This window comes from Macaca thibetana, chromosome 19 (genome assembly GCF_024542745.1).
Source record: "Macaca thibetana thibetana isolate TM-01 chromosome 19, ASM2454274v1, whole genome shotgun sequence".
Lineage (NCBI taxonomy): Eukaryota > Metazoa > Chordata > Mammalia > Primates > Cercopithecidae > Macaca > Macaca thibetana.
In genome coordinates, this window is record NC_065596.1 from 19,330,801 (window position 1) to 19,344,482 (window position 13,682).

Here is a 13,682-nt window from a genome sequence, read left to right on the forward strand (position 1 = left end):
GTCTCCCTGCAGCCCTGGGGTTTGCCTGGGCTCACAAATGCCATCCCCAAGTGCCCCTGGGCGGGGATCTTTTATTTTTAACCTGTTCAGTGGTTGCGGCCTTATTATAGCCCTGGGAGGCTGCCACGGTCTCCAGTTTCCAAGGGAAGCTGCAAAACTTTTTCTCTTCTGAGGAAAAGGAGTGTCTGGGTGCAGTGGCTCTTTCCTGTAATCCCTGTATTTGGGGAGGCTGAGGTGGATCATTTAAGCCCAGGAGTTTGGGACCAGCCTGGCCCACACAGTGAGACCCCTGTCTCTAGTTTTATTTTTTATTATTTATTTATTTATTTAGAGATGAAGGGTCACTCTGTCGCCCAGGCTACCGTGGCAGTGGCGCGATCTTGGCTCACTGCAACCTCCACTTTCCGGGTTCAAGTGATTCTCATGCCTCAGCCTCCTGAGCAGTTGGGATTACAGGCACGCACCACCACACCTGGCTAATTTTGTGTTTTTAGTAGAGATGGAGTTTCACCATGTTGGCCAGGCTGGTCTTGAACTCCTGACCTCAAGTGATTCTCCCGCCTCGGCCTCCCAAAGTGCTGGGATTACAAGCGTGAGCCACCACACCTGGCCAAAATCAATGCATTTTCTTTTCTTTTTTCTTTTAAGAGATGGGGTCTTGCTGTGTTGGCAGGTCTTGAACTCCGGGCCTTCAGTGATCCTGTCATCTCACCCTCCTGAGTAGCTGGGGTTACAGGCGTTTGCCGTTGTGCCTGGCTCTTTAATGTATTTTCTATTGCTTGAGCCAGTTAACATTTTTCTTTAAATAGGCTTTAAAAATCAGTCCTTAATTTTTTTGGGAATTAGATCTTGGTGATGGTTGTACAACCTTGTACATATACTAAAAGCCCCTGAATTATCCATGTTAAAATGGTGAATTGTGGCCAGGGATGGTGGCTCACGCCTGTAATCCCAGCACTTTGGGAGGCTGAGGCGGGAGGATCACGAGGTCAGGAGATCGAGACCATCCTGGCTAACACGGCGAAACCCCGTCTCTACTAAAAATACAAAAAAAAAAATTAGCCGGACGTGGTGGCGGGCACCTGTAGTCCCAGCTACTCGGTAGGCTGAGGCAGGAGAATGGAGTGAACCTGGGAGGCAGAGCTTGCAGTGAGCAGAGATCACGCCACTGCACTCTAGCCTGGGCGACACAGCGAAACTCCGTCTCAAAAAAAAAAAAGTGAATTTTATGTTTTGCAACTTATATCTCCATTAAAAAATATAAAAGCCATTAAAAAAGTAAAAAACATTTAACTCGTATTAATTATTTATTTATCTTGAGACAGGGTCTCCCTCTGTCACCCAGGCTGAAGTGCAGTGGTGTGATCACAGCTCACTACGGCCTCCACCTCCTGGGCTCAAGCGATCCTCCCACCTCAGCCTCCCAAAATGCTGGGATTACAGGCATGAGCCACTCTTGAGCAGCTAGGACCACAGGTGCACACCACCACACCCAGCTAATTTTTATATATTTCTTGTAGAGATGAGGGGGTGGGTCTCACTAAGTTGTCCAGGCTGGTCTCGAACACCTGGGCTCAACCAACCCTCCCACCTCAGCCTCCCAAAATGCTGAGATTACAGGCATGAGCCACTGTCCCTGGCTGTGGGACTGCACGTTGGGTAATCCGTGAAGGCTTCATGGAGGAGATGACATTGGATCAAGATCATTGCTTTAATCGACATCAAATAACTAATAAGTTAATAATTCAAATTAATAAATTTGAATTAATATCAATAATTAAATCATGTATATTAAGTTAACAGACATTCAGAGATAAGCTTTAATAGGAGATATCAAGGCACAGGGCGGAGGGAGGGGGTTGTCCCGGGGAATTCTAAATGTCCCAGTTTGTGTGGAGGTTCAAGGTGTCTTGTACAACCCACTGGAGAAACAGGAGCTGGGACCGGTGGGGGCACATTCTCTTGGCCCAGCACATGGGCAGTGCCGCCCACATTTGGCCCGGGTCTTGCCTAATACATGTTTTGGTAAACACTCGGTCAGAGCACCCTCTGTTTCTTCCAGTCCCGAAGCTCCCCACAGGAATCCACACCCCTGCTCCACCCCTCTCTCTCGGGACATGGATTCAATGTCTCCGGTGGGTCATCTGGCCTTTTCGGCCTGTGACGTGATTCGAGCGGTGCTATCTTTAACCTCGGGCAGGGGCGTTCCCTCCCCGTCGACGTTGCTCAGATAACAGTGCTGGAATTTCACAGGGGTGGCGGCCCCCCGGGGTCTGGCAAAGCCTTCGGGGCCTGCTCGTGTCCCCTGCTGCTGCCCTAAGTAGTCAGAGGAGGTCGTGAATTCCCAGCTCGTTCACTGTTCACTCGCTCAGCCCATATTTACAGGCCACCTGGCGTGGGACAGACCCTGGCCCGGGTGCTGAGGACGCAGCAGTGACCAAGACCCTCAAAGGGTTGGGGAGGGTCTGAGAAAGTCACTGACCAAGTAGACGAGCAAATGAGAAGAACTCCAGATCCCCCACTTCAGTTCTGTGGAATCGGATTGGCAGCAGGCTGGGAAGGGCGGTTTGCGAGCTTGGGGGGCCCCCACTCCCCCATCTCCCAGGTCAGGCTGGGCTGCCTGGCTCTCGACACCTTCCAGCAGGGGTTAAGCTTTGACCCTGATGTTTCCCGGCTGGGTAAGCTTAGAGAAGCCCCCTCCCCTCTCTGTGAGCCTGTTTCTCTGGGATCCGCTGGATCAGCCCTCACCTGAAGCTCGTAGAGCTTTAAGCTGGCCTTCATCTTAAGAGGGCTGTTTTTCCTACTTTATTATTCTTATTTTTCTTCCATCCATGGGACTCTGATATGTTTTTCCTCCTTTAAAGGGCTGCTGTGTAAACAGGCAGTGCATTTAACCACAGACGACCCGGGTCACCCTCTTGGCTTCATGGCCTTAGGCACTCCACTTGACCTCTCTGAGCTTTTTACTTCACTGATCAGCGTCAGGTAGTCATTTGATTATTGTGGACAGTTCTTGCTACCCTTGATGGCGTTGATGGCCCCATTTTACAGCAACCCCAGTTACACGTGGATTACAGACCCTCTGGTGGGGGGCCCTCCCCAGGCCAAGCCAATTGGCACATCTCACCCCTGAGATACTACGATTGGGTCATGGAAGAACATGGGACCCAGGCCGGTCCAATCAGAGCTAATCTTGGTGTTTTTTGTTTGTTTGTTTTTGAGACAGAGTCTCACTCTGTTGCCCAGACTGGAGTGTAGTGGCACAGTCTCGGCTCACTGCAACGTCCACCTCCCGGATTCAAGCGATTCTCCTGCCTCAGCCTCCCGAGTAGCTGGGATTACAGGTGCCTGCCACCGCGCCCGGCTAATTTTTTGTATTTTTAGTATAGACAGGGTTTCACCATGTTGACCAGAATGGTCTAGAACTCCTGACCTCGTGATCCACCCGCCTCAGTCTCCCAAAGTGTTGGGATTACAGGCGTGAGCCACCGCGCTCGGTCACGAATCTTGGGATTTGACTGGGAGGAAGAGGCTGTCTTTTCTCCTGGTGGTCATCTTGGGATCCCCACCCCCACCCCAGTCTCAGGGGAACTAGCAACCAGGTCTTTAGGAACAACTGGGATCTGCTGGCTCAGCCCTCACCTGAAACTGGTAGAGCTTTAAGATGGCCTTCATTAGGAGGTATGAGGCTGAAGTTACGATCCCCAGGTCTGAGCTTTCAAAGCAAGCATTTAGCTCAGATAATTTTTGTGAGTGATTTGCTTGGGGTTAGGGGACCGATTCTGGCAGACCCCCGAGGGAAACAGACGCTCAGGATGTGGAGGCAGGATGGTCACCTGCCCCAGGGAGGGGACAGCTTGTGCCAAAACACCACCACCAGAAAGCAGAGGAAAGGGATCCGTGTGTCTGCCGTCCGGGATGGAGAATCAGCACAAGGTATGAACTCTGACAGCCCTGGGTTCCAACCTCAGCCTTTCCTTCATGCGCTGTGTCTCTAGGCATTTTTTTTTTTTTTTTTTTTTTTTTTTTTTTTTTTTTTGAGACGGAGTCTCGTGCTCTGTACCCCAGGCTGGAGTGCAGTGGCGCCATCTCGGCTCACTGCAAGCTCCGCCTCCCGGGTTCACGCCATTCTCCTGCCTCAGCCTCCTGAGTAGCTGGGACTACAGGTGCCTGCCACCACACGCGGCTAATTTTTTCTATTTTTAGTAGAGACAGGGTTTTACCGTCACTGTTAGCCGGATGATCTCCATCTCCTGACCTCATGACCCTCCCGCCTTGGCCTCCCAAAGTGCTGGGATTACAGGTGTGAGCCACCACGCCCGGCCAGCCTTAGGCATCTTAATGTCGCTTAGTAGCCTCAGTTCCCCTGCCTGCCATACAGGACCTACTTTGTTTTTTTGAAACAGGGTCTCACTCTGTTGCCCAGGCTGGAGTGTGGTGGTGCCATCAAGGCTCGCTGCAGCCTCAAGCTCCTGGGTTCAATCAATCCTCCTGCTTCAGCCTCCCCAGCAGCAGCCGGGACTACACATCCCCACGCCTGGCTAATTTTTTTTTTTTTGTAGAGACAGGATCTCACTTTGCTGCCCATGCTGGTCTCAAACTCATAGGCTAAAGCAATCCTCCAGCCTTGGCCTCCCAAGGTGCCGGGATTACAGGCATGATCCACCGCACCTGGCCAGGACCTACTTTAGATAGGACCTACTTTGACTGGGAGGAAGATGCTCTCTTTTCTGCTGGTGGTCATCTTGGGACGCCCACCTCACTCCAGTCTCAGGGGAGCTATCAGCCAGCTCTTTAGGAACGACTGGGATCTGCTGGATCAGTCCTCACCCGAAACTGGTAGAGCTTTAAGATGGCCTTCATCTTAAGAGGGCTGTTTTTCCTACTTTCTTCTTCTTATTATTTTTCTTCCATCCATGGGACTCTGATATGTTTTTCCTCCTTTAGAGGGCTGTTGTGTAAACAGGCAGTGCATTTAACTACAGAGAATGGTGCCTGGCATACAGTAGGTGCTCAATAAATGCTCATTAGTACTGTGTCCCCCAGGAGATGGCTTTGAGAGCAGCACCTGCTGATTCAAATCCACTCATTTGATGCCACACCAAACAGACGACAGCCCAACAGCTGTCACCTGTGGCACTGTCCAGTCCCGAATGAAACCAGACCACAGGTGCGTGAAGGCAAGAGATGGGAGACACCCACCTTTGGGAGAGCCCTCCGACCCAATGCACCATGGAAGTAGCACGCACCCCACAGCAGGGCCTCCCTCCACTGCCACGTGCGGCGGGGGCACAGGGATTAACCACACGTTGGTATCGACAGCTCGATCCTTATCCCCAAGGGGGCCTGGAACCTGCCTGGCACATGGCAGGGGCTCAGCAAAATCCCACAGACCCAGCTAACGGGGTGGTGCTTTCTAGTGGGGGTTTGACTGTTCTAATAGGGAGAAAACCAGAATTTTAGAATGGAACAAATTTACACAAGGAAGTGAGATGAGATGGCAGATGAAGAAAAAAAAAAAAGGTGGGGGGGGGCCTGGTGTGGTGGCTCACGCCTATAATCCCAGCATTTTGGGAGGCTGAGGCGGGTGGATCATTTGAGGTTAGGAATTTGAGACCAGCCTGGCCAATGTGGTGAAACCCTGTCTCTACTAAAAATATAAAAATTAGGCCAGGTGTGGTGGTGCACGCCTGTAATCCCAGTTACTCGAGGGGCTGAGGCAGGAGAATTGCTTGAACCCAGGAAGCGGAGGTTGCCAAGATTGCACCCCTGCACTCCAGCCTGGGTGACAGAGCAAGACTCCATCTCGAAAGAAAAAAAAAAAAAAAAGAAAAAGAAAAAGGGAAGGAGGATTTTCCTCATTAAGCCTGAACCAGCTCTAGGAAATCCAAGTTCACCAAAGACGCTTACTGGCTTCATCGGTGAGTCTTGCTGGAAAGCAGGATAGGTTTGACCAAAACACAAACACCAACACATAGCTCTCCACCGTCCCTGTCCCAGCTCCTCAGGCACCAGCTGAGGAAGGCTTCCTGTGAACTTCATTCTCCCCAACTTAAAGGAGCCACCCTTTCCTTCTAGAGGTAACCCTACCGAAAAGCAGGGGTTAGTGGTTTTCGTGTGTTTTTTTTTTTTTTTTTTTTGGTCGCTCAGACGGGAGTGCAGTGGTGCAGTCATGGCTCACTGCGGCCTCAACTTCCTAGGCTCAAGTAATCCTCCCACCTCAGCCTCTGAAGTAGCTGGGATTACAGGTGCATGCCACCATTCCTGGTTACTTTTAAAAATTAATTCTAGAGGCTGGGTGTGGTGGCTCATGCCTGTAATCCCAGGACTTTGGCAGGCGGATCACAAGGTCAGGAGTTCAAGACCACCATGGCCAATATGGTGAAACTCCATCTCTACTCACAATACAAAATTAGCCGGGCATGGTGGCATATGCCGGTAGTCCCAGCTGCTTGGGAGACTGAGGCGGGAGAATCACTCGAACCCGGGAGGCGGAGGTTGCAGTGAGCCGAGATGGCGCAACTGCACTACAGCCCGAGTGACAGAGTGAGACTCCATCTTAAAAAAAAAAAAAAAAGGCCGGGCGCGGTGGCTCAAGCCTGTAATCCCAGCACTTTGGGAGGCCGAGACGGGCGGATCACGAGGTCAGGAGGTCGAGACCATCCTGGCTGACACGGTGAAACCCTGTCTCTACTAAAAAATACAAAAAACTAGCCGGGCAAGGTGGCGGGCGCCTGTAGTCCCAGCTACTCGGGAGGCTGAGGCAGGAGAATGGCGTGAACCCGGGAGGCGGAGCTTGCAGTGAGCTGAGATCCGGCCACTGCACTCCAGCCTGGGCGGCAGAGCGAGAATCCGTCTCAAAAAAAAAAAAAAAAAAAAAAAAATTGTAGATACAGAGGTCTTATTATGTTGCCTAGGCTTCCCAAGGTGCTGAGATTACAGACGTGAGTCGCTATACTCGGACTATTTTTTATTTTTGTAAAGGCAGGCTCTATGCTGCTCAGGCTTTTTTTTTTTTTTTTTTTTTTTTTTTTAAATACAGCAACATACTGTTTTTCAAATGAAATTTTACACAAAGCCCCAGTATATAACATAGAGGCCAGGTGCAGTGGTTCATGCTTGTATTCTTAGCACTTTGGGAGACCGAGGTGGGAAGATCGCATGAGTCCAGGAGTTTGAGACCAGCCTGGCCAACATGGCAAAACCTGCGTCTACGGAAAATACAAAAATTAGCTGGGCATGGTGGCAGGTGCCTGTAATCTGTTACTCAGGAGGCTGAGGCAGGAGAATCGTTTGAACCCGGGAGGCAGAAGTTGCAGTGAGCCGAGATCACGCCATTGCACTCCAGCCTGGGTGACAGGGCGAGACTCTGTCTCAAAAAAATAATAATAAAATAAAATAAGCCCCAGTATATAACATAGAAACCCCTCTGGCTAGGGGAGGTGGCCCTAGGGCTCTCTGTTCACTCGGACCAATGCCATGGACGGATCCACTCACCTCCCACTTCCCCAGTTGACCCACGCCAAGGACGTATCAGGCAATTCTCTTCCAGTATCTTTTTAATGACTTAAACACCAGCGCGCAGACTTGCAATGTAAACGGCCTCATTTCTGTGCTCTGTGCTTTGGGAGGGATGGGGACGCCATTTCCCACCTTGGCTGAGTTAAGTTAAAACCTGTCTTGCAAATAAATAAATAATTTCCTAACACGGCAAAAAAAAAAAAACAAAAAAAAAACAAACGAGACCTAGTTTCCATCCAGGGACACGACGTTTCTGGACACCCCCGGTGGCTGCTCCTCCTAAGGGCCTGGCCACTGCAGGGAGGATGTAGTGAGAATGGCTTTCCTTCTGCTGTTTGCTCCTGTCTGCCTGGGCTGATGGAGTCTCGCTCTTGAGAAAAAGTCTTGCTGGGGCAGGTCCTCTGGCAGCCCCAGCACCTCACCCTGAGACATGGGAACCTGAGACTTTGTCCGAAGCTCGGCTGGAAGGCTGGTCTTGGCACTCAACGTCTTAGCTAGTGGATTTATTGCATTAAGACTGTACTTGGGCCTTTTTCATGATGACTTGGGTCCTAATCCTCGAAGCAGCTGAAAAAAACAGCCCGGGCCACCTGTAGATGCGCCCACAATGAAATCAGAGGCCACGTGAGGTTTGCAAGGCGGAGTGGCCTGTAGTTTTAACTCGGGCACGATGGCGATGCAGACCCAAACCAATTGTGCCAGTTCTTGCTGGGTGGCAAAGTGTTGTCAGGCTTTGTGGTCACTCCTGATTTCTGCTTGGAAGAACAGTTCTCTTTCTAATGAGAATGGAAAATTGGAAAGGCCTGTAAAATCGGAAAGCCTGTAAAAGGCGGTAGAGTGGAGATGTATAAAAATGTACGGTCGCCCGTGTTTTAGGGGTCGACACCCATGGACTTTTATCTCGCTCACCAAATTCCTCACACACACAGAGCTCACTCCTGTGGCCTCGGCCATCTCGGGCACCACAAAATCCTCACGGCTTGAAATTCACTTATGGAGTCCAACAAACAACTTTCTTTAAAAAAAAAAAAAAAAAAAAAAGGCAGTAAAATCTCAGAACTTCTGTGCAATGCTTGCAACCTGCCCACTTATTAAATAAATAGAACACCAAACCAACCGAAAGCTATGCAAGTGGCAGGCTGCCCTGGGCAGAGCCCTGCCTGTCTGCCAGGGACTACGGTGGCACGGGAGCAGGGCGTGATCGTGCTGGAAGAAATGAGAGGTGGGCTCATTCCCTGACTTTCAGACTCTCATCTCGGGAGCCCCCAGTCCTAACACTGTATTCGGCAGCTGGAGTTATCCGGCCACGTAAAGGGGCAAGGGAAGGAAGGCCGTCCTCAACTTCTTCCTGTGTTTCTAGCAGGGAAGGAACGCAATGGCTTCGGTCCCTCCACCTCTAGGTAACAAGGCAAAGGCCTCTGTAACCCAGGCAGACAGGATGTGGGGAAGGCCTTGTGTCTTTCCCTAACTCAGAATGAGTGAGCAGGCTCCTGGAGAAAGACTGTCCTCTTAGCACGTGACCCTGAAGGCTTCTAGCACCAAAGGCTGGCTAACACCTCCCACCCTCTCTGCAGGTCAAGGGATGGGAGGCGGAAGAACCCTTCTCCTGATTGGTGCCGGAAGGAGGCGAGAGGGAGCATCTGCTACACCCCAGCCCGATTTCCCGCCTTTCAGCAGGAGCGTGGAGAGGTGAGGGTACAGACGTTCTGGGCAGGTCAGTGCAGTTCAATGAATGCCTCCAGATCTTCCGGGATGAAGCCCTTGTAAGGGATCTTGTTCTTATCCAGGGCCCGGGCCGCAAGGCACTGCAGGGTAACGTAGTTGAAGGGCTGCATGGTACCCCTGGCCAGCAGCTTCTCGTCCAGCAGCTCGTAGGCCGTCTTCTTGAAGGCGTTGGTGGCATCCATGTGGGCCCCTGCTTCGATCAGGGCATTCATGATGGCCGGGCAGTTGTTCTGGGCTGCTATGTGTAGTGGGGTGTTGTTGTCAAAATCCCTGCTGTCCGGGTCGGCCCCGCAGTCGAGCAGCACTTTGACCACGTGCAGGGAGGGGAATCTGCCCACGGGGTAGCGGCCCACGTTTGTGGTGTCCTTGTCCACAGCCATGTGCAGAGGGGTGAAGCCGTTCTTGCCCCTGGGTGCGCACTTGAGCAGGCGGTAGACGGTCTGGTGCTTCAGGTGCTCCTGGCTGGGAGTGCACTCCACTTTCTCTAGCAGGTAGAGCAGGTGGAGGATGATGGCCAGCGCCTTGGTGAACTGGGCGGAGTCTCCGGGCTCCCTGGGCAGCTGCAGGGCCCGTTCCACTTCCCGGACCCCTTTGGTGAGGACCCCCATGAGGTCTGCAAAGCCGATCTGGGTGCCCAGACTGCCCTTGGCGGCCCGGTCCTGCAGCACGTAGGAGAAGAGTTCCGCGAAGGAGAGGAAGCTGCTGGCGGTCATGGGGCTCAGAGGCTCCAGGTTGGTCTGTTGCATGTCCAGGGCGTACTTCCACAAGCGGATGCAGCGCTCGAAATTGCCCGAGTCGGCGTACACGGCGCCCCTGTAACGGATATAATAGGAAGTGTCGGGGTGCGAGGGACCGAGGATGCGCTCCCGGATCAACAGGGCCTGCATGCGCATCTCATCCGGGTCGGTGATCAGCGCCTCCAGCTCCTCGGTGGTGTTGACCTCCCTGGAATAGTCATAGGCCAGGACCAGCTGTGGGGGCTCCGGTTTGGGCAGGTACTCGCCCCCCTGGTGACGCAGCTCCATGGCCCGCCTCCAGTGTTTGAGGGCCCCAAGCAGATCTCGTTTCTTATCCACATACGTAGCTCCCAGCAATTCCAAGGCTTCCACGGCAGCTTCCCGGCTGGTGGGACAGCAGCTTTCATAAGATTCCCCGTTCAGTGGTTCCTCCGGGGAGGAGCTACAGCATGGGGCCCCCTGAGGCTGCGCACACCCCTGGCTGGTAGAGGGGCCTTCTTGGGGCAGCCCAGGCTGAGCCTCTCCCCCTGCGATCTGCTCCTGGCCGGGCTGCTCCTGGATGAGGTACTCCACAATGTTGGTGTGGCCCGTCACACTGGCCGCAAGCAGCGGGGTCATGCCGTAGCCGTCACGTTCCATGCGGGCCTTGCACCCCAGCAGCAGCTGCAGGATCTCCAGGCTGCCGGACTCGGCGCAGTCGTGCAGGGCCGTGTTGCCCTTGGCGCTGCGCCGGTTCACCTGGGCGCCCTGCTCCAGCAGGTAGCGGGCGATCTCACGATGGCCCTTGTAGCACGAGATCATGAGGCACGTGTGGCCGTGCCGGTTGGCCACCTCAAGGTCGGCCTGGTGCTCGCCGACCAGGTAGCGCACCACCTCCAGGTGGCCGTCGAAGCAGGCGGCGCGCAGGGGCGTGGAGTTGGTGCGCGTGGTGCGGTTCACCGAGGCCCCGCGGCGCAGCAGGCTCCGCACCACGTCCAGGTGGCCGGCGGCGGAGGCGGCCCACAGCGGCGGCGCGCCCTCGATGGTCTCGCCATCGAAGTGCACCGAGCCACCGGCCTCCACGCTCGCGCCGCACCGGTCCACCAGGTACTCCACCACATCCAGGTGGCCGTAGCGCGCGGCGATGAGCAGCGGCGTCCCCCCGCCGGCCACCTCGCCCGTCAGCTCGTCCAGTTCCTCCCGGCTCCGGCCGCTGAGCAGCTTCTGGAGCAGCTGCAGCTTGCCGTCACGGGCAGCGTTGTACACGGCGGTGCGGAGGTCCATGGTTCGGGCCTCCGCCAGGCCATGGGCCGGCCGCCGGAGGACGGGGAGACAGAGGATCAGAGCCCGGACGGGCGGGAGGCAACCTTCACCGTCTCCCTCGCCGCCATCTTAGGGGTTCCTCGGGCGGAACAAAATGGCTGCCGCGACCCGACGAATGGGAGCACACCGGGAAATGGAGTCCTCTGCGCGGGCCCACTCCATAGAACAAAAAAGGAATCATGGGGGATTAAGACTACACTTCCCAAAAGGCCACAGGACAGCCCCCGCGAGCTGTGAGCGCGCGGCATGATGGAAATTGGTGTTCCAGTCGCAGTGCATGACCAGGGAAGTTAGCAATTTGAGAACTACAATTCCCGTCATGCAGCGCTACACGATCTAGCTTGTGGGAACCGGCGAAATTTGGTGACGTACTTCCCGTGGCTGTCTCTACGTCAGAGCCTATGGAAAAAGCCTGCACGATGCCCTTAAGGACTACATTTCCCAAAAGGCATGGCGAGCGACTCTGAGCCAATCAGGACCTAGACCGAAGGCCAAGCTCGGCCAGAGGGGGCGAGTCATGATTCGGGGTTGGAGCATAGGCGAGCAGCCCACCGGCAGGGGGCGCCAAGAGGAGGCCGAAAAGCCAGGCAGGGCGAAAGCGTTTTGAGCTGGGAGAACAGGGAGAGATAAGGGTAAAAAATTACGCGCTCAGTTCTTATTCCCCCATTCATTTATTCATTCATTCATTTACATGCATTTATTTATATCCTAGCATATGTCAGAATTTCCTTCTTCTATTTTATTTACGTAATTATTTCTTATCTTTCAATAACTTCGTGGGATTTTTTTGTGTGTTTTTGTTTTTGAGACAGTCTCGGTCTGTCGCCCAGGCTGTAGTGCAGTGGTGCAATCTCGGCTCACTGCAACATCCACCTCCCGGGTTCAAGCATTCTTGTGCCTCAGCCTCCTGAGTAGCTGGGATTACAGGCGCCCGCCACCACACCCAGCTAATTTTTGTATTTTTAGTAGAGACGGGGTTTCACCATGTTGGCCAGGATGATCTCGAACTCCTGGCCTTAGGCGATCCCCCCGCCTTATCCTCCCAAAGTGCTAGGATTACAGGCGTGAGCCCCTGTGCCCGGCCTGACATGCTGATTTCAATTCCTTTGGATAAATACCCAGAACTGGGATTGCTGGATCATCTGGTAGTTCTATTTTTAAATTTTTCTTTGGAACTTCCATACCATTTTCCATAATGGCTATACTAATTAAAATTACCATCAATAGTGCATAAGTGTTCTCTTCAAATCCTTGCCAACATTTGGTACCTTTCATCTTTTTGATAATAGCTATTCTAGCAGTTGTAAGGTGATCCATTTCCTGGCATTTTTTTGACAGCAGTGAATTATGAGACAGAAATCTTTGGTGGCCCGAATTATTTATTTTTAAAGTCTATTCAAGATGCAATATATATACACTAAAATGCATTTTTAATAAAGAGGACAGGGCCGGGCACGGTGGCTCAAGCCTGTAATCCCAGCACTTTGGGAGGCCGAGACGGGCGGATCACAAGGTCAGGAGATCGAGACCATCCTGGCTAACACGGCGAAACCCCGTCTCTACTAAAAACACAAAAAATTAGCCGGGCGAGGTGGCGGCGCCTGTGGTCCCAGCTACTCGGGAGGCTGAGGCAGGAGAATGGCGGGAACCCGGGAGGCGGAGCTTGCAGTGAGCTGAGATCTGGCCACTGCACTCCAGCCTGGGCGACAGAGCGAGACTCCATCTCAAAAAAAAAAAAAAAAAAAGAGGACAGGTTTGGCTAGGCAGGGTCACTCACACCTGTAATCTCACCACTTTGGGAGGCTGAGGTGGGAGGATTGCTTGAACCCAGAAATTCGAGACCCGCCTGGGAAACATAGCCCATCTCTACAAAAATACAAACATTAGCTGGGCGTGGTAGCGTGCACCTGTTGTCTCAGCTATTAAGGAGGCTGAAGTGGGAGGATCGCTTGAACCTCTGAAGTCAAGGCTGCAGTGAGCCATGATTGCACCATTGCACTTCAGCCTGGGTGACAGAGGGAGACCCTGTCTCCAAGATAAATAAATGAAAATAAATAAATAGAACAGGTGTGACAAACATGCAGTTATGTAGCCAGTATCACAACTGAGATGTTCAACAGCATCTTCATTCAGAATGTTATCTCATGCTGGCTGGGAGCAGTGGCTCATGCCTGTAATCCCAGCACTTTGGGAGGCCAAGGCGGGTAGATCACGAGGTCAGGAGATCAAGACCATCCTGGCTAACACGGTGAAACCCCGTCTCTACTAAAAATACAAAAAATTAGCCGGGCGTGGTGGCAGGCACCTGTAGTCCCAGCTACTCAGGAGGCTGAGGCAGGAGAATGGCCTGAACCCGGGAGGCGGAGCTTGTAGTAGTGAGCCGAGATTGCGTCACTG

The 13,682-nt window shown here is 53.0% G+C and overlaps 2 protein-coding genes across 4 annotated transcripts in view; one reads left to right on the forward strand and one right to left on the reverse strand.

Annotated features, from left to right (window-relative positions):
* MYDGF (myeloid derived growth factor) overlaps window positions 1–13,682 on the forward strand; it is a 408,533-nt gene that overhangs the window by 258,028 nt on the left and 136,823 nt on the right. The window lies entirely within an intron of this gene.
* Window positions 7,542–11,414, reverse strand: FEM1A (fem-1 homolog A). Its single transcript, XM_050770268.1, has one exon. It carries the CDS (start codon window positions 11,244–11,246, stop codon window positions 9,237–9,239), a length of 2,010 nt encoding a protein of 669 aa, XP_050626225.1. The 5' UTR covers window positions 11,247–11,414; the 3' UTR covers window positions 7,542–9,236.